This window comes from Parambassis ranga, chromosome 12, assembly GCF_900634625.1.
Source record: "Parambassis ranga chromosome 12, fParRan2.1, whole genome shotgun sequence".
Classification (NCBI taxonomy): Eukaryota; Metazoa; Chordata; class Actinopteri; family Ambassidae; genus Parambassis; species Parambassis ranga.
Window position 1 is genome coordinate 14901435 of NC_041032.1, and position 27997 is coordinate 14929431.

At 45.5% G+C, this 27997-nt stretch overlaps 2 protein-coding genes across 2 annotated transcripts; one reads left to right on the forward strand and one right to left on the reverse strand.

Annotated features, from left to right (window-relative positions):
- Positions 1-8921: 8921 nt before the first annotated feature.
- slc45a2 (solute carrier family 45 member 2) lies at positions 8922-21870 on the forward strand. Its single transcript, XM_028418210.1, has 7 exons — positions 8922-9687; positions 10709-10885; positions 16542-16903; positions 18168-18311; positions 18935-19058; positions 19523-19728; positions 21658-21870. Exons 1-7 carry the CDS (start codon positions 9216-9218, stop codon positions 21868-21870), a joined length of 1698 nt encoding a protein of 565 aa, XP_028274011.1. The 5' UTR covers positions 8922-9215.
- Positions 21871-24547: 2677 nt separating this feature from the next.
- rxfp3 (relaxin family peptide receptor 3) lies at positions 24548-26031 on the reverse strand. The gene has a single exon (XM_028418523.1). The coding sequence runs from the start codon at positions 25778-25780 to the stop codon at positions 24548-24550; it is 1233 nt and encodes a 410-aa protein (XP_028274324.1). The 5' UTR covers positions 25781-26031.
- Positions 26032-27997: the final 1966 nt, after the last annotated feature.

The following is a 27997-nucleotide window of genomic DNA, read 5'->3' on the forward strand; positions in this document are numbered from 1 at the left end:
GAGTGTGTCCTCAACGTGGGACCTGAAACAATAAACTTTTTATATGTAAAGCAGGCTGACAGTGTGAGGTCAGCCCATTCAAAACACACAGACAGAAAACTTTTCTTACTTCCTCTCCAAGGTCCTTTCAGAAGCAGACGGAGAGCTTTAGCTTTGGGATGGGATGCAGGTGTCTGGGATATAATGTCTGCTGACTTCTCTGTGATCTCTTAGAACTTCTGTCCATATAATGGAAACCTGATTACTACATGGGCGGATCAACCTCCAAGGTGGCCTTGTGGCAGGATAAATATATATCTCCTGTATGACAGTGGGTAATCATCTTGTCACTAAGCAACCTATGGACGGAACGGCGGCCATAATGGACTTGCAGGGGCGGGTGTCTTTCTCCCAGTGTGAGCCTTTTCATTGCTTGTTTTGGAAAGCCTTACATAATCACTCTTGATGTTATCTCTCCAGCTATAGCGCCACCTCAGCTTTGTCCACCCGCTCGTAAACCTACCATTACACGTGCTGTTGTAGTGTAAGACCATAAGGCATGTAAAAATGTGAGGAATGTCTGTAGTGTGACTGGAAACATCTGACTTTCACCCTGCCAGGCCAAACAAAGGGCAACTGACTGTAAGTTTGTGACATGAGATCAACTTCAAACGCTGTGCAAAGACGTTAACACAACGGATTTTAATCCATGTGAGAGGTACGTTAACACAGAGCAGCACTGCAGTTCTCCAGATGGCCACTTGTTGTTTCACATTTAAAAGGCTTTTATCACACCATTAAATGCCTTTTATCACACAGACGCCATCTTTCTGCCCAAAGGCCACTGTTACTGGTAACCATCCCATTTAAAGCCTGTTGTTATCAGTAGTGTTATCATAACAGACTTCAGATGGGGGAAGTACATGGCTGTGGGCATTTTTTAATTTGATTTAATTTAATTTAATTATTTCTTATTTTATTTAATTTACTTTAATTTATGTATTCTTTTTATTTATTTATTTTTTAATTGAATTTTTTTTTAAATTTAATTCAATTTAATTATTTTTTAATTTAACTTACTTTAATTTATGTATTCTTTTTATTTGTTTATTTTATTTAATTATTTTTTAATTTAATTTACTTTAATGTGTTCATTCTTTTTATTTAATTTATTTGTATGGTATTATTTAAAAGCTGTTAAAAAGGCTTTTATCAGGCAGTCACCATCATTCCACCCAAAGGCCACTAGTACTTGTTACCTCCCCATTTTAAAGCCTGTTGTTATCAGCGTTATCATACCATTCAATGCCTGCTGTCACCCAATTGTTTTCTTCTTAACGTTCATTATTGATTCTATTAAATGGCTGATATCAGTTATGATCAAATGACTGGTATCAGACAGTTATCGTCCCATTCAATGACAATTATGAGACGTTCTTCTCCCATTAAATATGCCAGTATTAGTATCTTTACCATACCATTCGTTACCATGTTCTCCTTAAATCCAGTGGTCATTAATTAGGTGTTAGCATCCCATTAAAAGGGTATTTATCAGTTGACCTATAGTATGATCCAATGCCTGTCATCACCTCACCGGATTGTTTATTGTCCCATTTTAATGGCTTTTGTTGCATGTTAGCTGTGTTGTTGTTCTTGTAGCTTAGCTTGACATGTGCCTAACCTTAGGTAGGTGGAGGGGGGGGGGGGGGATACAAGCTTCACTGTGGCCTCATCCCAACATCAGCCAACACATGCTTCTTTCAGATTCATAGGTTCAAAGCACCTGCTGCCATGTATCTGCCCCCGAGCTCTTCTTGTGTTTCGGTGCATGCATTACAGCACTTCTGAGAAGACATCTATAGATCGCCATTAGTCTCCCTGGGATCTTCCAGCTGTGAGCAAATGACCCTGCTGGGCGTCTCGAAGCTGACTTCAAAGTGGATTTAGCATCATGTGTCGTCCACCTGTTTGGCCTCGGTGATGCAGTAATGACCGCGATCATCCCTCCATAGCTGTTCCTGTTAATGAATGCATTCAAACATGTCAGTCTCCACACCTATTGTATTATAATTATTGTGTAGGTGGGTTGTAGACCTCATTATTATGTGAAGAGATGTTTTTGATTGTGATGATGGAAATGCATGCCTGAATTTATTAGCATTCTGTTGTGTGGATCCGGTGCTGTTGAATAGGAGCCAAAGGTTGTATAATCTTTTTTTCTGTTCTTTTCCAGCCCCATGGCAGTGATTTTATTTAAATATATATTTGTCAAGATGCCATTCAGATGCCAGTTCAGTCAGTCAGGGCGTAAAATGCCTACCACATTATCCTCATGGTTAGTCACTCCGCCTGTTATTCAGTGTAAACAAAAAGCTAAAATAAAGCTGCTCCAATTTAGATATATGTTGACAGAAGGAGGATCAAACCCCCCCCCCCCTCACATGTAGGTGCATGTGTGAGGCCGTGACTCACGCTGGTGTTTCCTTTCATGTTATGAATATTTTCTGGTTTGGACTGGGTTAAAAGAAAATGACCTGTTGCTCCTTCCTGACTGCTCCCACCTTTCTGATCAGTACCCCCCCCCCCCCAACCCCCAACCCTACCAGGCATCACATGCAGCATCACTTGATTAGCTTAGAGTGCTGCTGTAGCTGACCACAAAAGAACCCTTGTGCTTTTATTATGGGTTGGTGGAGGGCTTGTCCATCAGGACAAGTGGTCTGTACGTTGGTATTCCACAGCAGTACATGAACATTACTAAATCACTCTGGCCCTCATATCGCTGAACTGGGACCAGAGCCAGCTGCTGCATGAAGTTTGGTGAAGTTGCAGGTCGGAATTTTAAACAGGAGGATGTTAAAGTCGTCCGAGGTTTGAAAATCTCCCTGTGGTTTGGTGATTGTGAAGGAGGAGACAGCTTATTATATTTCACCTGGACACAGACCAAGGCCGTTCGTTGTGTCTGTGCTCCCACTGACAGATAGACAGTAGGGATGTTCTTTAAACTTTAAAAATATAGCCTAAGGCTTACAAGGTGTAAGTAGTGTTTGTGTGTACCACAGCCTGTTCATTCAAAAGGAAGTTCAACCTTCTACACAAGGCTCAGAAATGATAAAGATGCTGTTCCAGGTACCTTCTGGTAGCCTCTCAGGGATGAAGGTCAGCAACAGCCAGCGTCTTTGTGAGGTTGTTTGTTGGAAGAGCGGCAGAAAATCGATTTTTCAACACATTTAAAAAGGGGAATAATACTAGTTTTCTGCTTTTTTAGGTCTCATTTATCAACACAATGTTGGTGAAATGGGTAAAAAGAACACACAGCAGCAGTGCTTTGTGACTCTGTTGTTGTACTGTCGGGACAAAGGACCTCCTTTTTTGTGCAGCCGTCTGCAGCTGAATGAGCATCTTAAGGTCTCCGCCGGGTCATTCAGAGGGTGAGAGGGGTTGTTCCTGAAGCCTGACAGCTTGGCCAACAACCTGCAGAGTCCACTCAGTCCATTTTCCTGTTGAGGACAAGCTGAAAATGTTATTTCACTGTTCCCCCAGCTATAAACACATGATATATGTGTGAAAACGTAGGTGCCGCCATGTTAGCTTGCTATAAGCCGATCTAGCATAGAAGAACAATTATTTCCTTTAACGAGTTTTGACTTTTTCCTTGAGAATCCTAATAATAATAATGAATGTATAATTATTTATTGAAAGTAATCCTCCTCCACCTCTGCCTCTCTTCATGAACTGTCTGGAGAAACGCCAGCTGGACTCCTGCCCGCTCGCCTCATGCGTGTTGCGCAGAAGACGCTGTTGCCGGCCTCCAGCACCTGGAAGCGGTCGGGACCTGTTCCAGAACCACCCTCCCTCCACCACCACCACCACCCCCAACACAATACACCACAGGTAATTAAACCAGGCTCACCCACACCAGAGCACCCCTTTGTTTATGTACACCACCTCAGCTTATCACAAACCGCCATATTTGCACTGCAAACCAGCCGTCGACCAGCTTCTCTACAGAACGATGCCAAACAGAACTGGCACGCCGAACGCCGAACACTCAGCATGGCAATAAACTCGGGCTGACGACATTCAATCCACATGAAGTGGAGTTCGACTCCACAAACCACCCGGCCTCGTCATGCCCCTGACCTCAACAACACACTGATCACGACACTGATCGCCCCCCTTCAATCCACACTTCAAATTACTTCCATCTAACTGCAGATGCAGGATTCCCTGAAGATTTTCTTCTGATGCACAAAAGCTCCTTATTATTGGAGCTCTGCCTCTTTAATCGTGTCCTTCACCAAAAATATGAGTTTTTTAACTCCCAGGTGCAAGGCGTGTTCCCAAATGGATCTCAGCTGAGTGTCGGCTGCCTTCAGGCCCGCTGTCAGTCAGACTGATGGACAACAGTGATGGAAGTTTAATTAAACCCTAAATTATTTCCAGTCCTTAGGTGAGATGTCTTAATTTATATTATATGTAATGTAGCTGTGTGTGTGTGTGTGTGTGTGTGTGGGTCAAACGCGGTAACTTCCATTTCTCAGCTGAGCCCATTAAAGTGAATGTTTTGAGCTCTGAAAATTCTCAACATGAAATCATGAATGCATTCAAAAGCTTTATTCAAACACTCCGACCTCAGAACAGAGTTCAACCTGTGATGGTGTAATTATGAGTGGATTATGAACTAATCCATTTTTGATGTGTGGGCCTGGCACAGTTACAAATGATCTGACGGATAAACAGACTTTGAATGATTTCTTTATTGAGAAAAAGAGAGAAATGTCAAGATGACCTCCTGGTTTTTTTTTTATTTGCTGCAAGTTTGTTGATCAGCTGCCTTGTGTTTGTCAAACATTTAGGCGTTGGGTGAAATCTGGCTTTGCTCGGGAGGAGGTGTGACGATTCAACCACCAAACCAAACACAACTCTGTACTGATGATAGGTAACCTGCACATATTAGCAAGCTAAACATGCTAAGATGATCAACATTACATTAGCATTTCAATGCTAAGTGCCCGGGCCGGTGTAAGCTGCGTCCCCCCGATCGATCCTCTTCAAGGTTACACCGACTTCCTGTTTTTTTTGTGATGCACGGCTCCCGTTGCCTAGCAACCTGCAGTTGATATTTACATCTACATCCACTTTCCCTCTGCGGCCGTATAGCTAAGTGTTTTGGTTTGTTGCTGGCGCACTGAATCGTGGGATATGTCGGTGTGTGAAAGGAGCCACTCGAAAACACACACTATGGTGATGCAATCAGCCTACAGACAGGCCCTTTGAAGGAAGCAGTTAGGGCCGCTTGGCAGCACATCTTCTACAGTGGAGGACGATTTTTCAGGGTGTAGTTAATTCAGTGCCTGCTGGCAAGGTTGGAGCTTCTTAAACTCTCCAGTGAATATTTTAGAAAACCAAGGGCAAGAAAATAAGTTCAACATGTTTTTTTAGCTGCTTACTCTGTGTATTATCTAATGACCGAAATTGTTAGTGATTCATACCACACTTCATCCAGACAGGATGCTTCAGCTCCGCCTGAGGGAAAGATGAAGGGGAATTTGCATAGTTTGTTGTTGCATCATGCAGCTTTTGCGGATTGAAGCTAAAATCTTCTCTAATCAGAAGCTCATCTGTTGCCTGAGATTGCATTTGACAAGCCTGCTCGTTGGCAGGCAGGAACCGCTCCTCAGCCTGCTTGCAGCGTGCACACGGACCTCCGTGTGATCACGTGTGCATGTTGTCTATCTGTGAAACCAACAGTTTGAGTTTTGGAGCTGGTCCTTCAGAGGTTTCATCACACAATGTCAAACTCATTCAGTGCAGAGGGTCTATTGTTTGAGGAATCAATAGCAGCACCGACAGTCACTTCTGTGCCTTGTTAGTTCTGTTCTCTTTGTGCAAACAGACTGAGGCAGCACAGCGTCTGCACACTAGTGACCATTTGAGGAACCATTTGAAAAGATGACATGAGATGGGAGAAGAGACGCGCTGTGAGGAGGCATGCATGATGCATACATGGTAAAATCATTACAGCATACATGTAGGTGCTTATACATAAGTAATTGATGAATAAATCAGCTCTGTGGATACATACTGAGAGTTGCAGGGAGACATAGCAATGTGCATTAGCGGTGTATATTCAAGGAGACTACAGCACCTTAAATGGTGGTTAGAGGTCGCTCGTGCTTACTTGGCGTCTTGGACTTGCTGTTTGTGGATAAGCTGCTCCATAACTTCAATAACTTGGCTGGGGACAACCTTACTTCAACTTTTGTAGCTTCGTTTGCTTCTTTCCTCAGACAGAATCCTCAAAATCCTCCTTCCGTCCTGACGTCCACTCAGGGATTTCTGCTGCCATTAGCTTCCAGCTAGTTGCTATAGTGACATATGCTAGATGTACACATTGACAGTAAAAACTATGGACAGAGCCTCCGTGACGTCACCCGTTTGTTTCTGAAGAGCCGTTTTGAGTCTCAGTGGGAGGTTCCGGGACGTGATGACCGCCGCCATGTTGGCAGCGTCACGTCAACTAAAACTCCGAATATGGACAAAGAGGGGGGGCACGAGCGGGGTTTAGGGGGGCGGGCGATCGTGGAAGCAGGAAACTCACGCTGTGATACGTCAACTGTCTGTCACTCAAGCGGCAACGCCCATAATTAGGCGTAATTTTAAGTCCGAATACAATTGAAACGAGTGAGTTGTAAAAAAATTCACCCCCCCTACAATTGACACTAGAAGAGAACCTATCATCTGAGACCAGAGTGGTTTTTTGTACCAGGCCGTAAACATGTTCTTTTCTGCTGTGAAATCGGCCATTTTAACATGGGAGTCTATGGGAAATGACTCGCTTTTGGAGCCAACCCCCAGCTGTTGCAGCGTGAATTACAAGTTTTGACACTTCCGCATGGGCTTCCACTTTGAGCCCCGAAGGTTGCCGCTTGGATGTACACCATGCAGCAGGTTGTGTGTAGTTCCCTGAGTCAAGTTGTGTGATGGTCATTTCAATCTCTGTATATACAGTCTCTCCTTTAATCCTTGTTGTTACTTCCCTGGGACACCCGGCCTCCTGTTTCTCACCAAAGTAACAGATCCTTTTGCTATTCAACATTGATGTCTGGAACCTTTCCGATATACATGAGACTCCAGAAGGAGATTCTAAGTTGTATCCCACACTCCAGGAAGCCAGCTTCAGAGTATAATCAGCAGACAGATGGGTCTGTGACCGGCTAGAAGAGGCTGTGACTTGATTGGGGAAGAGGCTGCTGCAGGTATAACTGCGACATGTTCCCCATGTTTGGGGTCTTTTGATTCATTCTGACTGCTGGAGTGTTTTGATTGACCTTCTTTGCAAAGGATAAATCCTTGTCGGGTGCAGAAGTCTCTATTTGATTTTTCACCAGAACAGAAGAGTTTCCACAACACGTTGTAAAAAACAAAATAACACAGTATCACTGGAAATGATTACGGTATCGCCTGGATGGCTCGATTTATTCCGGGGGGAAACACTCGCAGCATGTTCTGTTGTTGTTTTGTTGACTTCCTGGGTCCTTGCTGCGTCTCCACTCCATTAAACATGGCTCCCTCCAGCCTCATTAGGCAAAGCGGATCAGCAGCGTCCTGGTTCCTGCAGGAATCACACAGCTCATCTGCTAACACTGACACTACCTCCTCTTTTTTTGGACTAGGCCATCTAGTGGTTGGAGGTTGTATTGTATCAAACTGATTAGCATGCAAGCTTCTTGACATGTTTCTGTCTCTTCGCTAAACTCGTCAGTTCAGTGTCGTTTCCCTCACTTCCAGACACAATCAGACATCGTGTCCTGGAAGTGTCTCCAGGCTGACCCGTCACGCTGCCTCAGCACTTCTCTTTGTGTTTTAATTGAGATGGAGGTGGAGGAGAATTATCCATCAGCACACAACAACAGAGAGAAGAATATGTCAGCAGTCTGAGAGCATGATGTGCTGAAAGGTTTTTATTTTTTTTACGTGGAACAGAACAAAGAGTGTTCTGTCCTGTTTGCTTGCATGCAGCGCGGCCGTCTGTGTCTTTGACTCCTAATGATATTCTTGTGATTTACAGGGTCAGTCTGCAGATTCTGAGAAAGACGGGCACTTTAAAAACTAACCTTTCAGGACAGAAGTAGGCATCAGTGCTAAGTTCACAGTTTGTGTTTTCTTCTGAAGGATCACGTCCTCTCCAAGGCTCGACCAGGACACAGAAAACAAAAGCGTCCTCTTAAACTTGGATCGTTAGAAACATGCAGGAGTTTCTTTGCATCATCTTACGTCATTTGTTATAGAATATGATAATCACGCACACTGTGTTCGAATGAGCACATGATGATCTGATGACTCCGTCAAGTCTTTTCTCCACACCTCTAACCTACACTTGGCCTCTATTAAAAAAAAAACCCACATGAAACTGAATTTAATTAGGTCATCTGGACTGTAATTACCAGAAATAATGAATCATTCGACTGAAACTATCTCCACCAGACTGAGAAGTAAATCTGAATGTGAGCAAACGGAGAGGACGTGCAGGCGAGGGAAACTCTTAATGATGTTTGCAGCACATTATAGAGCAGCAACCACTCACACCTCCACCTGCGGACGTGTCGTAGTTTTGTAGTTTTGTAGTTTTGTAGTTAAATCAGGACACACAGCATGTTTATTCACTGTGATCAATCAAGTGATCTGTTAACATGTAAATTAGGCCTCCCTGCTGAAAGTACAGTATGAACCACTGGCTAATCATCCCATAGAAACAAAGAAACCGCAGACCCCCTCTCACACGTCACACACCCTCACACTCACACTCCTCATGAACTGCCCCAGGGCCTTTACTACTTTGAAGGCTGAAGCACGGGGGACGACGTTGAGTAAATCGCTTAAATACTCCCTCTTCCCTCTCTCCTCCCTTCTTTTGCTCTCCTCTTCATTGAGTCCCACTCAGCTGTGCTCAGACCAGGAAGCAGACCTTCAGGAAAGGAAAGCTGTGTGGACTCATTGCTCAGCTATGCAATAGAGAAGAGGATTAGCTCGAGCTGAGCACCCCCAGTGCAAGGATTTGGCGTTTGGCCATTTATCCATCACCTGGCTGGCAGAGAGAAGAGATACCTACGCTCGCTGCTTGTTTTCTTTTCACCTGAATCTCCTCTTCTCTCCCTTTTTATTCTCCCTCTCTCCTTCCATCCCTCTCTCTCTCTCTCTCTCTCTCTCTCTCCCCCCTCCTTTCTTTAACCATGACCCTGTTGTCAGAGGACCAGTCGGTGAGGCCTCAGCCCTGCCGGCTCCCGGAGCCTGGCAAACACATCAGCGCTTCTTTGCACCCGTACACAACGGACTTCACCAGCTCCAAAGAGGACTACATGGACAGTGGGGAGACCGCTGTGTTTGGGGCCGTGGAGCCCCCCAGGCGCTCCCGGGGACGCCTGATCCTCCACGGCCTGGTCATGTTTGGAAGGGAATTCTGCTATGCCGTGGAGGCAGCGTTTGTGACGCCGGTGCTCTTGAGCGTGGGGCTCCCCCGCAGCCTGTACAGCTTGGTGTGGCTGATCAGCCCCATCCTGGGCTTCCTGCTGCAGCCCATCATCGGCTCAGCAAGCGACTACTGCCGCTCGGCATGGGGCCGGCGGAGGCCTTACATCCTGGCCCTGGGCATCCTCATGCTGATGGGACTCACGCTTTTCCTCAACGGGGATGCTGTCATCACAGGTGAGGGATAAGGGGGGGGAGGGAGGAGAGGAGAGGGGAGGGGAGGTGATACCTGTAATCCTGAAAGAGAGCTCCTCTTCAGGTTTTGATTGTAGAGAAAGAAACAGCACTGTAACTAAACTGGAAATATGCAGGAAGTTCTACCTGCCACTCAGCCGTCTCCTGCAGCTGAGTCGTTTTCACAGTGATTAAGAGTCAGATTTTTCCGCCCAGAAGCTTCTTTTATCTGTCAGGACGTTTTTTTACAGACACTTTCATTGAGGAAAAAAAGATTCAACTTGTTAAATGTGTGTGTGTGTGTGTGCAGACGGCTCACACGTTTTGAACTTGTGACTGAAGATAGCTGTGTGACTTCTTAGGGCTTGCTCCCTGGGCTAACACCACAGGCACCACTCAGGCGGGCGGCGAGGCGAGGCAGGGAAAATCTCAGAGCACATGTTTAAGTATGAAAGCCTGAGATAATAGCCAAGGCCAATCCGCCAGGCAGAAGAGCTCACATAATCTGTGAGCGCTGATCAACAGGAAAAGGAAGGAGAAGTTGGTACATGAAGTGTGACCCACGCTGAGGGTTGAAAGCACATTCATAGTTTTACAGTAGAAACACATGAGAGTGTATAAAGTACATTCTGTCTTCTGACGTATGCTGGATAAGCTCATTACCTCTCTGTGTTCCTCAGGAGGACAGAATCGTGTGACATAATTGCAGCTAGCTTCTTTTTTTAACGGTGAACAGCTTGATCGTACTAACATTAAGCTCAGATCTGAGCGGCATGCCAATTTTTTTTGGCCTTTAAATACCCCCATATCTTACTTAAATCGTAAAATCCACTGATTACACATCTTTTTTTTAATGTAGAGAAGACGAAGCTAAATTCTGCTTCATGTGATTGTGCTGAGAGCCTTTTCATTGTGCTTTTCATCTGGGAGTCCTTCCTGTGACTCTATCAGGCTTCTTGCAAAGTGACACTCACAACATAAACGGCATGTTTTTTTATTATTATTTATTCCGTTTGTTCTGCAGCTCTGGTCACAGACAGGTCCCGGAGGAGTTTATGGGCCATCGTGGTGGTGATGTTCGGCGTCGTGCTATTCGACTTTGCTGCAGACTTCATCGACGGGCCCATCAAGGCCTACCTGTTCGACGTGTGCTCACATCATGACAAGGAACGAGGTCTGCACTACCACGCTCTGCTCACAGGTATGTGCAGAAACACGGACCTTGTTGGTGCTTTTAGTGTCCGTGTTTTAGTTTTGTGCCGCCTTCTTCCATGGATCTTCTTCCAGTGTGCATCTTGAGGGGTTTGCAGTGAATTAATCAGCATCAGTTTGTGGAGGTTGTTCTGTGCTAATAACTGCCTCGTGGGCATTTTGTAACCGACTCTCACACGCTGAGCGTTATCACTGTATTTTCTTCTGCTGTGACTGAGTGGGTGGAGCAGCACATACCGAGAATGGTGTGAATATTCTGTGTGTGTATGTGTTAGATAATTCTGTGTGTAAAGAGGATTTTACTTATTGGAGCAATCAGACAATTTGTAAAAAACAGTGGAACACTGTATGTATAAAGAGCTTAGCTTAGCTTAGCATAAAGCTAAGTAGCTGTAGTTATGGACAGTAGGCTAATGGCTGCAGGGGTTTGTACAGTAAAAAGCAAAAACTGTAGCAACAAAGTGGGAAATTTAGCATCAGTATTTCTTTGCGATTGCCTGGTGGGTGGTAAAACTGCAGTTCCTTAAATGGCCACTTGAGGGTGGCTCCAAACACAAGTCAATCTCCATAGAATTCTATCCTAGATCTAAAATACAGCTGATTGTGCTACCTGAACACATCTTTTAATGAGGAACCCGGGGTCAGTGTGGGTGTTCTGGGTCTTTAATCATCAGCCCCACTGCCACAGAACCCACCGGAACGCTCTGTCACAACCTTACCTCTGCTCTGCTCTGCTCTGGGCCTGCCACTTCCTTCTATGAGTGACTTTAAATTCTTCTACCAGGCCACCAAAAGGGAGCTGCAGCTTTGTTGATTTTCCCCTGCAGGGCCTGGGAAGTCCCAGTCATTTTCTAAAGGGGCTTAAGTAACCATGGCAGGACTCCCTGCTGGTCCAGGCTTTAAACTTACCCGGTAGTCCCTGAAAACATCCAAAAATGATTGTTGGGCACCTTAAAAGGTTAGAATTTACTCTGTAAAGGCAAAATATACATCATACAGATCCTTGGGGTTTCCTTGTTGACAGATTTGACTGTGTAAAGACCTCTCTGTATGTTTACACAGCAAACACTTCTCAAACCAGAGAAGGTTTCTTTCACTCTTTCCCACAGATTTCAGTTTATAAGCTGGATTTTGTTTCTTTCAGGTCACAGTGCAGATTTGTTTTAGTGTTTAGATCCTTTTCAAAAGGCACCACGGGGGATGGCTTCCCATTCTTCCTCTTCCATTAGACGTCACACATACCTTCAATCAGGTTTTTCTTTTCCACAAATAGGTCTGACTGTGTAATATCATATACCCCCCCCCCAACAAACCTCTAAATCCAGCCCTTTTCCAGAAGGTTAAATTGCAATTACAACCCTTTTCTCTCCCAGCAGTGCAGAGTAAAAAAAAAAAAAAAGATGGACACCGGTGACATTTAATTTTCACATTTTTCAGCACAGCTATTTATGCGATATCTAATCCTTCAGCAAGGCAACGATATTAAATACTAGTTAGTGGTGATTTATAGCAAGTGCGAGTTCAAATTTCCATAGGTTCCCACAGTTAAATAGGTGTGTGTGTGTGTGTGGGATGCACATAAGTGTGGACCACACACAGCTAAAATAAACCCATGTCCAATCACCAAATGCTGTGATGTGAGCGATGTCAGAGTGGGGCATCGTTTCTCCTACACACTCATCTTTAAAGAATCATAATTAAATACGTTCCGTAAAAAAAACCTCTAAAAATACACAGGATCAAGCAAATATTCCTTCACACACACACACACACACAGCGTCAGTGGTGCACTCAGCTGTCAGCAGGCACCGGGTGGTGTGAGCACGCAGTAATCCAGCCCTGAGCTAGTCATGTGCTGCAGTCATGGGTCTGAGCTGAGAGAGGCGGAGGCCGTGCACATGACTGCTGAGACGCCCCTGCCACCGCTGGTATGTGGAGTTCGAGCAGGAAAGACCAGCTCTGTGTGTGTGTGTGTGTGATTTCTGTGAGCTTTTCTAATCACACATTCATTATTATCTCTGTTTTTGTGCAGGCGAGTGCAGCCTTTTTCATTTTCCTCTGCTTAATTAGTTCCTCACAGACCACATAAGTCATTATAGATAATTGATTTTTTTTTTCTGGACTAAAAATACGATTTGGATTCCTCTGTCCGCTCTGTAACTTTTCATCCAGAGCTGTCATCAGATTACATTTTTAATTTGGTCAAGATTTTGATTTATGACCGAGTTTATGTAAAGATAATGACATCACCATCCATCTTAGTTTGGATCACTGAGTGCTGCGTTCACAGACTGAGCTCCTTTCAGATGCGGCCTTACACTCTGTGACTGCAGCTTTCATAGTAACACCTCGCAGTCAGTGTGCTCCAGGGGTGGCTGGATGAATAAAACACCCCGGTGGTACCGCCCAGAGGTTTTTCAGTCAGGTCGCTCCAGCTGTCACCATCTTGGCAGTGTTTTATCTCTGTATCTATGAATGTAAGCATACATACAGCTGTGTGATTTGACCCGCTGATGTATCAAACCATCGGGGGCAACAGTCTAGTACCACAGAGAAAGTGTGGAAAAGAGGTGAAGAGGGGTTGGAGGAAAGTGTCAGGAGTGTCAGCAAGAATCAAAGGAAAGGTGTACAAGACAGAAGTGAGAGCAGCTCAGAGACTGTAGCAGTGAGAAGAAGACAAGAGGCAGAGCTGGAGGTGGCAGAGATGAAGATGCTGAGGAGTGACAGGATCAGGAAGATGCGCATCAGAGGGACCGGCTCAGGTCGCCTGTTTTAGGGACAAAATCAGCGAGGACAGATTCATATGGAGGAGGGATGGTGGTTATATTGGTAGAAGGATGTTGGAAATGGAACGGGCAGGCAAGAGGTCAAGAGGAAGGCCAAAGAGGAGAAATATGGATGTGCTAAAAAAAGGACGAAGAGGATGTCGAGGGTAGAGTTAGCTGGAGACAGACAACGTAGAAGAAGAGAGAAGCAAATCATTTCTGTAAGTTTGGACTACACTTCTATACAGCTGCACCATGAAGCGTCTTCCTCTTAAAGACTTCCTGTGCAGGTTCCTTCCTTTTGTTCAAACTCTTTCCAAAGTTCTGGGACGGACTTTTTCACACAGCGTTTCTATTTTAAGTGAACAGCTGGAGCACTTTTTGTTGTTAATATCCACGCTGCTGCTGCTGCTGCTGCTGCTGCTGCTGCTGCTGTGGATGTTTTTTAAAAGGTTGTTGTTAAGGTTATTTCCCTGAGTCACCCCTCTCCAATCAGAACACTCAGCCTTGCAGGAAAGCACTTTACCGTTATGTGAAACAGTTTCCGTTCAAGCAGCACGTGACGGCGATGCTAACTCTCCTCACCTCGTGTGTGTTCAGTCTCCGTGTGAGCATCCAGTGGAGCCACAGTGATGTCTCAATATAAACTGCTGGAAAAACATTGACGCTGATATTAATGATGCAGAAAGAAACGACAGAGCAGAGAGGAAACACTCACACACCAATATTCCAGTCATGGAAGTGAAGTATGACTGCTGAAGGGAGTTTAGAGGACTGTATACATATATATATGTCCTCCGAGGGCGGCTGCTGTGGCAGAGAAGTTAATCATCTCTGCTGAAGTCTTCTATATATTATTATTATTCATTACTATCTGCATAAAAATAAAACCATGAGCAGTATTTTAGGCTGCCTGTGTTCATATCGCAGCCCACACATGGCACTGAGATAAAAACAACGAGCCAGCTGCGATCCTTTGTCTTCACTTCTGCTCATTACAGCAGCGGAGGGTCCCTCGGGCATTTATAGTAAGTAAAGAGAGCGCCCGCTGTGTCGCCAATGAAAGCCTGACTGATGTGACATTTAATAACTCACACACCAAAACAGATGACAACTTATATTCCTCTGTTTGTTGTTGTTTGCTTTGCTCTGTGTGAGGAACTGATATCAGCAAAAATGTGATTCTGAAACCGTTTCAGGGCAGAAATAAGCCCTCTGACTCTGTCCGTATGGAGCTTGATAACATCTAATGATGCTGTAACCTCTGAGATGGATCGCCTTCCTCCTGCTCGTGGTTACTTCCTGTTTGAAGAGTGCTTGCTCAGGGGTCAGGCTACATTTGCTGATCCTCTCCAATGATCCTCACCTTTTGCGTTGCTTTTGTCAAAGCTGTCACTGCTGGTTAGCTAATGCTAGCTACTGCTGGACACCAACCAACCTGTTGCATGTTGGGAAAAGTGTATATTAAATTACTTTTAATCTGTTTTATTTCCTGTCCTCTTTACTGCCCCCATTAGCTGGAATAACTTTGTTTTACATAACTGTCTGCCAGCCTGCTGAAGGAAGTTTCTGTGCTCGCTGCCTTCAGTTGCAGTATGTGTGAGGGTTTTTTTGTTTTTTGCATGTTGTGTTTCCAATCCCTCTCACAACAGTTCAATAGGATTTGAATCCAGGCTTTGACTAGTCCTTTCTCTAACCCTCTGTTCCTTCTCTCTGAGCCATTCCTTGGTGGATTTGCCAGTGAGTGCTTATGATCATTACCCTCAGCTGAAAGATCCACTTCAGGTTCCGTTTGTAGACAGATGGTCTCACATTACAAATGCTGCATCACATTTAGCTCAAGTGCTCTTTTTAATACGATGCAGAATTTAACGTTATTTTTAAATATAAATATCCTCAGCTGTTCGGTCCCAGACACACACACACACACACACACACACACACACACACACACACACACACTCAGGCTGTGTGAGGTGTGTCAGCTGCCTCTCCTGAAAACAGTTTCAGTTTCTCATGAAGAGCACATTATTCGGCTCAGTTGCTCTGTGCTCATTCACAAACTGTGCCGCTTTCTGATTGTATTCACATGCACTCTGAGAGATGTTACCGGCAGGATCCTGTGAAGGGTTCTCAGGGGCTTATTGTTGCATTAATAAGGCCGCAGAGTCCGGACTCACCGGAAATCTGAACGATTTTCCTCACAGCACATCCTTTAGAGGTACTTTTTAAGTCTTATTTTAGACTCATATAGGCGCTCACATCCTTTTATTGCTGACGGCCTCGGGGAAATCTTAAAAAGATGAGTCCTACTCGTCCCTTCACGACAGCGTTTCTAATCATCAGAACTGAAAAATGGAGGTGCACAACCTCCAAAACACCCATTATTTGTGTCATACGCCATCTTTTAAATGATGTAGCCCAACAGTCTGCAGCTGATGGTGGTGGAGTCAGTTTCAGGGTAACTAAAAACTCAAAAACAGGACCATGTAGGACCACTAGGATCCTCTCTGGGCGGCATTTTTAGCCTGAAAGGTTATTAAATCCTACCTGAAGGCTGTTCTGATGTCTAGGCAACCTAACAGAGGAGAGAGTACTTTGAGGAGAGAATTTCCTCGATGTATCCTCGGCGCTGTTAAAGCATCCGTAATGGGTTCTCACATTTTGCCCGACCTCTAAAGGGTCTAACTTGGAGTCCTTCCAGACACCACATTATTTACAGATTGTACCTCTCTGGCCTGCAGCCCTGTGTGTCACGGTGGTTTTTCTTTTCAGCTACATCACACTGCAGCACTTCATGCAGCCGTTTCCTCCACCTTCACCATTGTCATGATGTGTTGTATAATTATATAAAGACGTTTTTGTCCCTGTGTCCTCCAGGGCTAGGTGGAGCATGTGGTTATCTGGTTGGAGCGATGGACTGGGGTCATTCTGGGTTGGGTCAGCTGCTGGGATCTGAGTATCAGGTCATCTACTTCTTCTCAGCGCTGACCTGGGGCATCCTCCTCACCGTGCACCTCTTCAGTATTCCGGAGGAGCCTCTGGGCAAGAACCCGGCTGTAAGCGACTGCGCGTCCTCCAGCGCCCTCCGCCTGCTGGGCCCTCACAGCAACGGGTACGGAGCTCTGGGTAAAGAGCCCGTCTCTCCCGTGCACCCGGCGCCCGTCACAGACCTCAGGCCGAGGTCTTTCTCTGCTCTGGGCGAAGCCAACTCAGTGACCTCCAGCGCTAAACAGCCAGAGGTATGTGATGTGCAGGATAAACAGTCCCAGGGGAGGCAATTATTTCACACCATCCATTCACAGCTGCTGTTATTACAATGTATGAAGGTAATTACATCAAAATCCATCTTTTAGTCATGGACAGAACAGTGGACCAGCTGCACATGGTTCCAATTATCAACGCATTTCTGCAGCTTTATGTGAAGCTTAATTATCTTAACACATCATCCCATGCTTTTACTTTGATAGTCGCTCTGTTTTCCTTAGATTGACGTACATACGGTGCACGTCTAACCATAGGCGTAGCTACCATTTTATCAGAGTGGGACGAGTAGGACCCCCCCCCCCCCCCCCCCCCCCCCCCCCCCACACACACACACACACACTGATTGATTGCTGCATCTGAAGCGTTGCTTTGAATGCTGATGTGAAGGATTGCTCTGAATTGCTGGAGAATCAGAGCAATTCAAAACTTTGTATGCCTCTGTGTGTCAGCCTGTCACCATGGTAACAGCAGAGGAGACCTCAAAAACCACTCCAACTTTGAGAGCCTGCCGTGCGGAAACGATTCGGAATTAGACAATTCTGAATACAAGTTTGATAGAGCAGCATCTAATGAGCGTTTTAAGACTAAAATGGAATCTGTAGCTTGAAATTTGTAGGAGGAGATACATTTGGCACATGACCCTCGTTGAAGGGCTCTCTCATAGACTCCAATGTTAAAAATGATACAGAAACTGCTTAATATTTGAAAAACTATAATTTTTTGAAAAAAACATGAAGTTGGACCCGGAATGTCCTCTGTGAGATGAACATTGTTGAATGGCTGAAATCAGCCAATGTATGCTGAAGATATGCTGCGCCAAAAAATGTACAGAAGAATAAAAAAGAAGAAGAAAGAGGGTGATGGTTTGCCGTCTAACCTTTGTGCTTATATATTTATATATTAATCACTAGGAATATTTATTTTCTCATGTATAAATGGGATGATTCTTTCAAAGAACTCTTCTCCTTCTTTCATCTGCCCTCTTTAATGACTTGATAAGTCCTCCGAGGTCTTTACGTTGAATCCCCTCCTTCAGTCTCATTAAGGGGCCTTTGTGGGACACATACGCTCTTTATAACTGATGACTCCTTTGAACTATTGTCAACTTGGCTTTAAAGCATCAGTAGAAATGAATAACGAGGGTTGATTTTTTTTGAATTTTTTTTTTGTGCTGTCAGCAGTCGTGGTTGTAGCTGTTGGCACTGACATCTGTGATGTTTGTGATGTTTCCATCTGCAGCCCCAGAAGAGGATGACATTCAGGTCGCTGCTGAAAGCTGTTATCAACATGCCAAGCCACTACCGCTGCCTGTGTGTCAGCCACCTGCTGGGATGGACAGCTTTCCTCTGCAACATGCTCTTCTTTACAGACTTTATGGGACAGGTAAAAGAATGTAAAAAAAAAAAAGCTCCAAAAAATGTTGAAATGACGCTAACATTTGATATTATTAACCAAGTCAGACAAAAAACAGCTGAAATAGGAGGAAATCGGAGGGTTTGGAGTGAGATTTGTGAGGATGACTCAATATCAAACGTGTCAGAATGATAAACTGAGAATAATAGCAGCTGAAGAACAACATTCTGCAAAATATATATATTTCTATTCAAGCTCCATTAATCCCTGTTTGTGCATGAAGGTGAGGAGTATTCCTCTGTTGACATGAGCAATAATGATGAATGCTTTACAGTGTCAGACATCAGTGCATGCTGATCAAAGGACACACTTCACACCACGGGGCAGCACTCGAAGGCTGAGCTTCATTAAGCACAGATGTTTCAATACCTTATCTGAAATTGCAGCCATTGTTATCAGGGATAACACATGTACAGTCAGGCTCCCTGTGGAGTGGGAAGAAGGGAAAATTGCCATTTTCTTTGAGTGGAAGAGAAGATAAAAGGATGCATTATAGATGTTTGATATTTATATTGGTGTAGAGATTTGTATGATCCTTTATCTCCACTTATCTCCCGCTGCAGTGACGCTCTCCTCTCCTTTGTTTCTTGCAGATTGTGTATAGGGGGAACCCTTACGCAGAGCACAACTCCACAGCCTACATCACATATGAGAGGGGGGTGGAGGTGGGCTGCTGGGGGCTGTGCATTAACGCCGTGTCCTCTGCTCTCTACTCATGTAAGCATCATGGAGAACCTGTGTTTATTCCTGCACTCTCATGACATCATTAGCCCCTCTGTGAATGACAAGCCTGACAATGTCGTGCAGGGAAAATGGATAACAGCGCGTCATTAACTCTTTTCCGTCCTCTACATTTGGGATTTAGAGGCTGCAGCCATTTATCAACAATTTACCATTTATCTACACTTCACTTCCTGAAACCCAGGCCCGCTCTGGCATTATCCCTGTGAAGTAACAACATGTGTGAAAGAGAGGGTAATAATGTGCTACATGCAGAGGAGAGTTCAGCCAAAAATTAAACGCTTGGCATGAGGAAAAACTGGCTCTACTTGTTGTCGGCATGCTGAGAAAATACCTCTGTATTTATGTGTTTTTCTCCTGTTGTTGCTGCTCAGACATAAAAAGTTCTAATCCACATTTTTGTGACATCTTGTCCCCTCTCCGTGACGTGTTTTTCCCAGACGTTCAGCGCTTCCTCCTCCCATACATCGGCCTGAAAGGGTTATACTTCATGGGCTACTTTGTGTTTGGGATGGGCACCAGCTTGATCGGCCTCTTCCCCAACGTCATCGCCACGCTCGTCCTCTGCAGCGTGTTCGGCGTCATGTCCAGCACGCTCTACACCATCCCCTTCAACCTGATAGCAGAGTATCAACGCGAAGAGGAGGTACATAGAGGCAGGAGAAAAGAATGTTGCACACACACACACACACACACTGAAGCCTCTCTGAAGACCCCCTTCCTGGTCTTTCATTGTTCTTCGCCCCAGCATGCTCTTTCCAAGGACACCACTGCACAATCAGAGGTGTGTCTTATCTCTGCTGTGTCCTGTGGAGCTTGCCGCCCTGCCGGCTCGCCCTTTCACCCCTCTGTGGCTCAGCACTGTTATTAATTCTGCTGCCGCCTTGTGCACAACAGCAAGGTGCGACACATTTCAAGCTAAATTTATACTTCATGGCATCCCCTATAAAAGGCTTTGACTGCATCATAGTCTGTCTAATACAGGCAAAGAGGCAGAGTTTGAGTGGAGTTGAGGGAATTAATCAATAGGCACTGACCATCCATCCATCCATCCGGCTTATCCGGGGCCGGGTTACAGGGGCAGTAGTCTTAGCAGAGACGCCCAGACTTCCCTTTTTAACAGACACTTCCTCCAGCTCTTTTGGGGGGAATCCCGAGGCATTCCCAGGCCAGCTGAGGGACACAGTCTCTCCATCATGGGTCTTCTTAGGTCTTCCCCAGGGCCTGCTCCCAATGGGACATGCCCGGAACACCTCTCCAGGGAGGAGCAGCAGCCCTACTCCGAGCTCCTTCAGGGTGACCGAGCTCCTCACCCTACCTCTAAAGAAGCTGCCCTGCAGAGGAAACTCATTTCAGCCATTTTAACATGGTAGTCTATGAGGTTGGACTCACTTTTGAAGCCCCTAGTGGCGGCAAAATGAACTGCAGTCACTCATAAATGCAAACTTTGATCACACAGAATGTAATTGACTGTTGATAATTAGCCGTCATGCAGCCGGGTCATGGATCGTTCAGGCAGCCTTCCTCGTCGCACACACCCCCATAAATACAGAATGTACAAGCATTAGGGCTCGTCTTGTTTCTCTGTGGTGTGAGCTGGAGATTCTGCTTCACTCCCTCCACAGGCAGCGTTCACACGTAGACTCGTGCCAGTTTTGCCTCATTAATGAGCTTTGACTGAGCAATCACCCACAGATGGCTTTTAACAGTGAATAAAAGGCTGGAACTGAGGACACCGACCAGGTGGATGAGAGGTGAACCGCCATCGTGATCCATAGACGGACTGCAGCCATTATCCATAAGAGCCAAATGGCCAGCAGAGCGCCCTCACTGATCATTCTTCAGTAAAATGGCCAATTATCGTTGCTTCTAGCTTCAAACTGTGAGGGGGTTTATTTTTATAAGTGCTCTTCAGTAAAAAGGATTTTTAAAGGGACAGTTCACCCTAGAATTAAAGATAGTTCTGGAGATATCAGGATGTGGATCAGAGTCTACCTCTGGAGACATCGAGTAGCAGCTGTGAAGACTGAACTGACCTCATCTTAAAAAATCACTATAATTTCCCTTTATCTCAGTTTACAACCAGGATAATCCACTGAGCATCAACACTGTGTCCAAGAAGTATTAATTAAATGATGAATTCATTAATTATCCATCTGTTCATGCAGTTTAATGTTACATAACCGCGACTGACTCCAGATATCCGCTCCTTAAAGCCAAAGGTTGTTGGCATGTGGATAAAATATAACTTCTAACGTGGTATTGAGCACATTGATCGGCAGCGCTTGTTATGGACCGCAGCCTCCACTCATCAATAAATCATAACCTTCAGAAATCAGCTAGAGAAAACACTTTTGCTCTGTCATGTCAGTCGATACTTCATTAAGTCGATGGAATCCCACAGGAGCTACATGCATGAACCGAGTCTGTTCACCCAACTGTTGATTGCTGTCTGCCTGGGACATTTCTGGTGATACAGAAATGGACGAAGCCGCTGAGATATCGCCTCCCACCTGCTGTTTTTTTCTCGCCTCCTCACGCTCTCTAAACACAACTATCTGATGTGCAATTCCAGGAACAACTCAAGCTGCAAGGAAGCAATAAAAGGCCCCGCGGCACCGGGATGGACTGTGCGGCGCTCACCTGCATGGTCCAGCTGGCTCAGATCCTTGTGGGGGCGGGACTCGGAGCTCTGGTCAACGCCGCGGGAAGCGTAATCGTGGTGGTCCTCTCGGCCTCGACCATGTCCCTGTTAGGCTGCATCTTCATCGGCCTCTTCATCAGATAATGATGTGGATTGATTCTTCTTATATAAAATTATTTTAAAGGTATTGTTTTATTAAATAAAGTTTATATCCCTTAAACATCTTTGATCATTTTCATTTAATTTCAGGGGTATTTCATTGGATTTCTAACCATTGGCGGTGCGGCTTTGATTGTTTATTCGCTCTCTAAATGACTTGAGGGAGACATACTGTGTTAATTAGCAAACTTGTTGGTAGGAGTTTTGCACCTTTTGTACAAGTCTAGCTGATTACAGGAGGGGAGTGGGGGACAGCTCCCAGCGAAACTTTGGATCCATCTACTGTTTAAACACAACGAAGCCTCGCTAATGATCTTCAGTGAGATATACTGTGCTCATTAGCTACCAATAGAGTTGTTCTTTTACCTTTATAAATAGCCTGCGAGTCGTAGTGGTGCGCCCGCCGCTCCTAGCTCACTAACCTCATCTGTACAAGAGCTGTCCTCATACAAACAACAAACAGCTCTCTAATGGACCAAAGTGTGATATACTGTGCTAATTGGTGACTTAAACAAAGGTTAAAGTAGCTAAGTGCATCTTTTTCTCGTGCAGCTATGCAAGGCGGCCTCTGAAAGAGTGATGGAGAGAAAGAGGGATCACCATTCTGACCCATATAGGCTGATCTTTATTTATTTTTCCCACCTTCGACCTCCTAAAACACAGTTTTTACAAAGTTAGAAGCAAAAAAAAGTAACATTTTATTACAAGCTTATGAGCCCACAGACTTGTGGATAAAAATAGCCGTCAATGATTCTCAGCTCGTCTCCCTCCTGCCACTCAAAAGTGGATTTTCATTATTACTCCAGCTGCATATATTTATGTGCAGCATGATGGATGCACAGAGCTGGATTAAGATGCACTTCTGTTTCATTACAACACCCTCTAGTGGGTGTATGGTAAGGTGATTTGGAGGCAGAAAGGACGATGATTTGAGTTTTATTTTTATATGATTCCACACCTGAGTGTCTGTGGGAGGCTCCGCCTGAACTCCAACTACAGGCAAGGAGGTGGAGCTGAGTCAGGGCATCGGCCCGTCACTCAGAGTGGTGACGCTCATAATATGACAAATATTATTCAAACAAGTGGAGTCTAGGGGGGCTGACTAATTTATTAAGAGAGCCCCTAGAGGCCACGGGGTGAACTGCAGTTTTTAACACTTGTGCACAGGCTGGCTGGTGGTGTCATCTCTCTCTCTCTCTCTCTTTGCTGCTTTGCTGTTTGTCGTCTTTTGGAATCTCATTTACATTTTGCACCCGCTCACCACTTATTTACTTTTATTCATCAGGATTAGAATGAATTATTTTTTCCTTCTGTTTTATCCTTCTGTTGTCTGAACTCTGAGCCGGTTTATGACACGTTGTACAGCTACAAAGTCCAAACGGGAAGGAGGCTAGAGTGCAGCCATGAGGTGGTTAAATTAGGAAATGTGAAAGGAAGAATAGAGTGACTTGTGTTTGTCTCCTTCACTGCATCATGCTCCTGTCTCATCATTATATCACTGCCTCCAGGCTTTGTGAGAGGAACAGATCAGTAGCTTCCTCACTTTTCAAAGCCTTGTTTTGTCTGGTGTTAACTTCTAACACAGAGACAGGCTGCAGCATCTGAAACCAAACAATCCTGTCACAGCTTTAAGACGCTCGTCGCCATCAGTCGGTCACTTCCAACACGTTTCAAAACAGTTTGAGGAAGAAAAAAAAACAACAACAAAAGGCATCCACAGAATATCGAAGCATCTCTGATTCCTCGACATTCAGCTCACATCAGAGAGACTTGTGTGGAGATGAACGGAGATATGTGCTGCTCTCGTGCGGGGTGCACACTGTTACATTTGAATTTCTTCTCATGAAGTCACTTTTCTATCCTCAGAAGAGGTTTTAAACAGATGAAACGCTCCTCTCCACGTGTGTGCAGTATGGCTGCCGGGTCCCATACAGACTGCTCTGCTGCTACTAATTTAACACTCACCTCCTGCAGTCGTTATCTGTTTATTTCTAATTGGATTAGCCTGATTGGAGAAAAAAGTCCATTTGCTCTTGGCTGCTTAATCAGAGAGGGAACAAAAAAATCCATAAAACCTCAGGATGCTGATGGTTTCAGTGCTTTGCTGCTCAGCTCATCTCTGTCAGATTGTGTGTGGATGTGTGGCTGGTTTGTCTCTGCAGGCTCAGGACACTGACCTGTCTGTCCAATCTGGACACATATGTGGCTTTAAACTTAACAGACTCTGGAGGATGATCATCTGCTTTTTTTTAACCCTTGAATGCTGTCAGCTTCTTGCTGATAAGGTTGTTTATTCAGTCTGATTCCTCTTATGATAAATAGATGAGAATCAATGAAGAGACATATTCCCTGCAGCCTCCTGCACATCACAGTTACTGCATAATGGAAATATAAATAATATAAATTTACATTAAAAAAAACAAGCAACAGCTTCCTTGTTATATAAATAAAGTTCTGCTTTAATTTTGAAAGAATGAATTCAATAGTTTATTCTTACATTTTGATCATTCTGGACAAACAGAGGGAGCAGAAACCGTCTCCGTGGACAAACATGTCCTCCTGTCTGTGTCAGAATCTGAAGACAGAAGTCATTTCTTTAGGTTTTCTCACCTTTCAGATCCACCTTGATGTCTGGTACCATAATAATGACGCAGCTTGTCCGCTAAGCGCTGTTTTGCGGCAGGTCTCTCCTGTCGTTGTAAATCGCTGCCCCCGGCGGATAGAACACCACAGCGGGCTCCTCGGGCGCGCTGATGGGGACCAGGACCTGCCCTTGCTCGTCCAACTCCGGCTTCGTGCTGGCCGTGATGGGCCTTATGGTGGTCAGGGTCGGCGAAGCCATCCGCCAGAAGAGTTTCTTCAGCGCCTTTCTGAACTCTCGCCTCATCAGGCAGTACAGGATGGGGTTCAAACAGCTGTTGGAGTGCGCCAGGCACACGGACACGGGGAACACGTACACCTGCATGGTGTAGTACTCATAACTGAAATGAACTATGTTGAATTTGATGAGGATGCCCCAGGCTGTCAGCGCCTGGTTCGGCAGCCAGCAGAGGAAAAACGACAGCACCACGATGGTGACAGACTTGGTGACCTTGGCGCGTCGCTTGGCGCTGGAGGTGTTGATGTTTTTGGAGGTGATGAAGCGCAGGAGGAGCAGGTAGCAGGCTGAGATGATGGCCAGAGGCACCACGAAGCCCAGCAGCACTTTCTGAGAGTGATAGAGTCCCAGCCAAAACTGCGTGCTCCCGTTGCTCTCTGGGAATTTAACGAGGCACAGGTCCTCGTTGGAAACTGTCACAGTGGTGGAGAAGACTGCGTGCGGCAGAGCGGCGGAGACGGCGGCGACCCAGATGAACACGGTGATGCAGCGCGCGGAGCAGCAGTGCGTCCGGCGCCGCCGGCCCTTCAGCGCGGAGGCGAGCGACCAGTACCGCGCCACGCTCATAGCCGTCAGGAAAAAGACGCTGGCGTACATGTTCATGGCTGTCACGTAGGAGACGATCTTGCACATCGCTTTCCCGAACAGCCAGGTGAAGTCCAGCGCGTTCTCCACCGCCCAGAACGGCAGAGTCAGCACGAACTGGAAGTCAGTCACCGCCAAACTGGTGACAAAGAGGTTGATGGATGATTTCTTCCACACATGTTTAGACTTCATCAGGTACAAGACCAACAAGTTCCCAACCAGCCCCAGCGCACAAACCAGAGAGTAAATGACAGAGATGGTAATCCTCACCACGGCTGCGCCATCTCCCACAAAGTCCGTCTTCCCCGACAGGTGCAAGAAGTCCCCCTGCGAGCGGTTGGTCGAGTTGAAGACGCAGCTCAAGTTTATGAGTGCAGCAGAGACGGTCCCCGCGGAGCTCTCGCAGATAGTGTCGGTATATTCTCCAGACATTTTAACTTTTATCCCCGAGGATGTTTTTTGTTAAAGTCATGTCCAGGTCCGAAGGCTTCATTCACCCTGTGGAGAGGAGGAGGAGAAGGAGGATGAGGAGGATCACTGGATTTACTCCATGCTACTCAGACAATCTCTGCAGAAAGAGACACTGCGGAGGTTTCTAAGGACGAACAGCAGAGCAGGACGTGGCTGTGTGGGTGACAGAGCTCTTCATCTGGCTGCCGTGTGGCTCTGTAACCGTGAAGACAGAAGCGTCCTGACGCAGTGCCCAGGCGCAATGTGGCGCTGTCCCTGGATCTGATCCGAAGCCAAGAGAGGAGGGGGAAAAAAAGAAGCCAAATTTTATGCTGTGAAAAATAAAACTTTAACTTTAAAGGTAAATAGTGTGAGAAATTAATTTGTTTTTACAACCGGGATCCACTGAACCATCTGTTATCTGTGTGTCCACAGTATATGACTCTCTCCCTCCCTCTCTCTCTCTCTCTCTCTCTCTCTCACACACACACACTCACACACACACACACACACACACACACACACACACACACACACGCCTATTAGTGAAGGCTGAATGTGTTGTCAGCCGCTAAAAGCTTCCATTATATGACTTATGGTTTCTCCAGTGTATATTCAGCCCTTCATTACTTCTAATTTAGAAGCTGCTTCCCACTGACGCCACTTCATAAAGGCTGATGGTCAGTGTCCCGCGAGGTCATCAGTGTTTCCACAGTTCACCTGTCCTAATGGGACAGATGGCGATAACAGATAAGAGCCCCTGGTTTGATTTGGCTGCATGATTGAAGCACTGACCAGTCGCTGCTGTATTTGGGGTTTTCAAGGTTGCAGCAGAAGCTGAATGATAAAAGCTTTAAAACCTGAATGAGATCATATCACCCTGTTCTCTATTGTCTCCTACACAGTCCCATATGCAGAGAGACATTTCCATAACAAAGAGGAACTCCAAACTGTTGAGCACATTTTTTATGAAGTCTTATTTAAGTTTTTCTACACGCTGAAAAATTCAAACAGAATTTTTCAATCATAGAAGTGCTGTGAGGCTACTGCCAAAAAAGGATTATTTTAATTCATCCTTCCTTCTGGTCAATTGATTGTTAAGTCCACAAAATGTCAGCAGAGGTTGGTCGTCATTGTGTGGATGCAAGAGCGAGAAGTCAATGTGCACAGGTTTGCTGTGCCAGCTAGCAAAATTATGCAACCGCAGAAAGACTGAGGAATTATTCTGCAGCCAAGCAGAAGAGAATACTGTGTCCATGCAAAAGAGGCTTAGCCAGCACTGTGTGTATGCATACAGTGTCTCTGAGAACATGTGAGCTTAACTGTCTTACCGAGTGCAGCACAGAAACTGTCGTAGCATCTTGGTCGAGCGAGGCGGCAGCTTGATGCATTTGTTAGCAGGTTAGTTAAAGGTAGGGTAGGAGATTTTAAAACTCAGTGAGAGTCAGCCAGATTTCCAACACACACGCCCCTTTCTCTCGAAGCTCACCCCAAAGCCACGCCTCCCAATCACATGGACGCACATCACCTGAAGACGAGCTGCGGTCTGTGACTTTCGGCCATCATGCACGTACCTCTCTGGTGCGTGCAGAGCAGGAAGAGAGTGACAACCAGCCAATACTCCGCGCAGGGTCCACCCGGAGGATTGGCTGATGTTTTTAGTGTTTTATAGCTTCCACAGATGATTCATATTCTTCGTTTTAATGTGAAACTAATCGGTTGCTATCTGATTGTAAAGAGAAGTTACACTAATTTAACAAAAAGTGCATCAGAATGAAATCTCCTACCCGACCTTTAACCCGCTTTGTCCTGCAGCGCAGGAGCCTATCCCAGCTAGCTTTGGGTGAGTGGCGGGGTCCACCCTGGACAGGTCACCAGTCAAATGAGAGCAACACACAGACAGACAGACAACCATTCCCTAAACAACAAGTCCTCACACAAAAAAAGACATGATGATCCTCCAGATGTGACGCATGGTTACGTTCATGCTAACAGGTTATATGTTTGTTTTGCCCAACAGCGTCCGATCATGGAAACGACAGAGCTGCAAAAGTTGGAGTAAAGATGTAGGTCAGGGATGGTGGAAATCTGGTTCGTTCAGGAGTCTGAGGTTCAAGTCCCCCTGACACCGAGAGCTGTTTTGTTTTCACCACTGGTTACAGTTAGGCAGTAAAAACAGAAGGGGAAAGAACACACAGA

Excerpts from the sequence above, each read along its gene's own strand:
- slc45a2 (XM_028418210.1), top strand. The coding sequence starts at position 9,216 with ATGACCCTGTTGTCAGAGGACCAGTCGGTGAGGCCTCAGCCCTGCCGG. Across the intron at positions 9,688-10,708 it reads CGGGGATGCTGTCATCACAG|CTCTGGTCACAGACAGGTCC; the intron begins GTGAGGGATAAG and ends TTTGTTCTGCAG. Across the intron at positions 16,904-18,167 it reads CCAGCGCTAAACAGCCAGAG|CCCCAGAAGAGGATGACATT; the intron begins GTATGTGATGTG and ends TTCCATCTGCAG.
- rxfp3 (XM_028418523.1), bottom strand. The coding sequence starts at position 25,780 with ATGTCTGGAGAATATACCGACACTATCTGCGAGAGCTCCGCGGGGACC.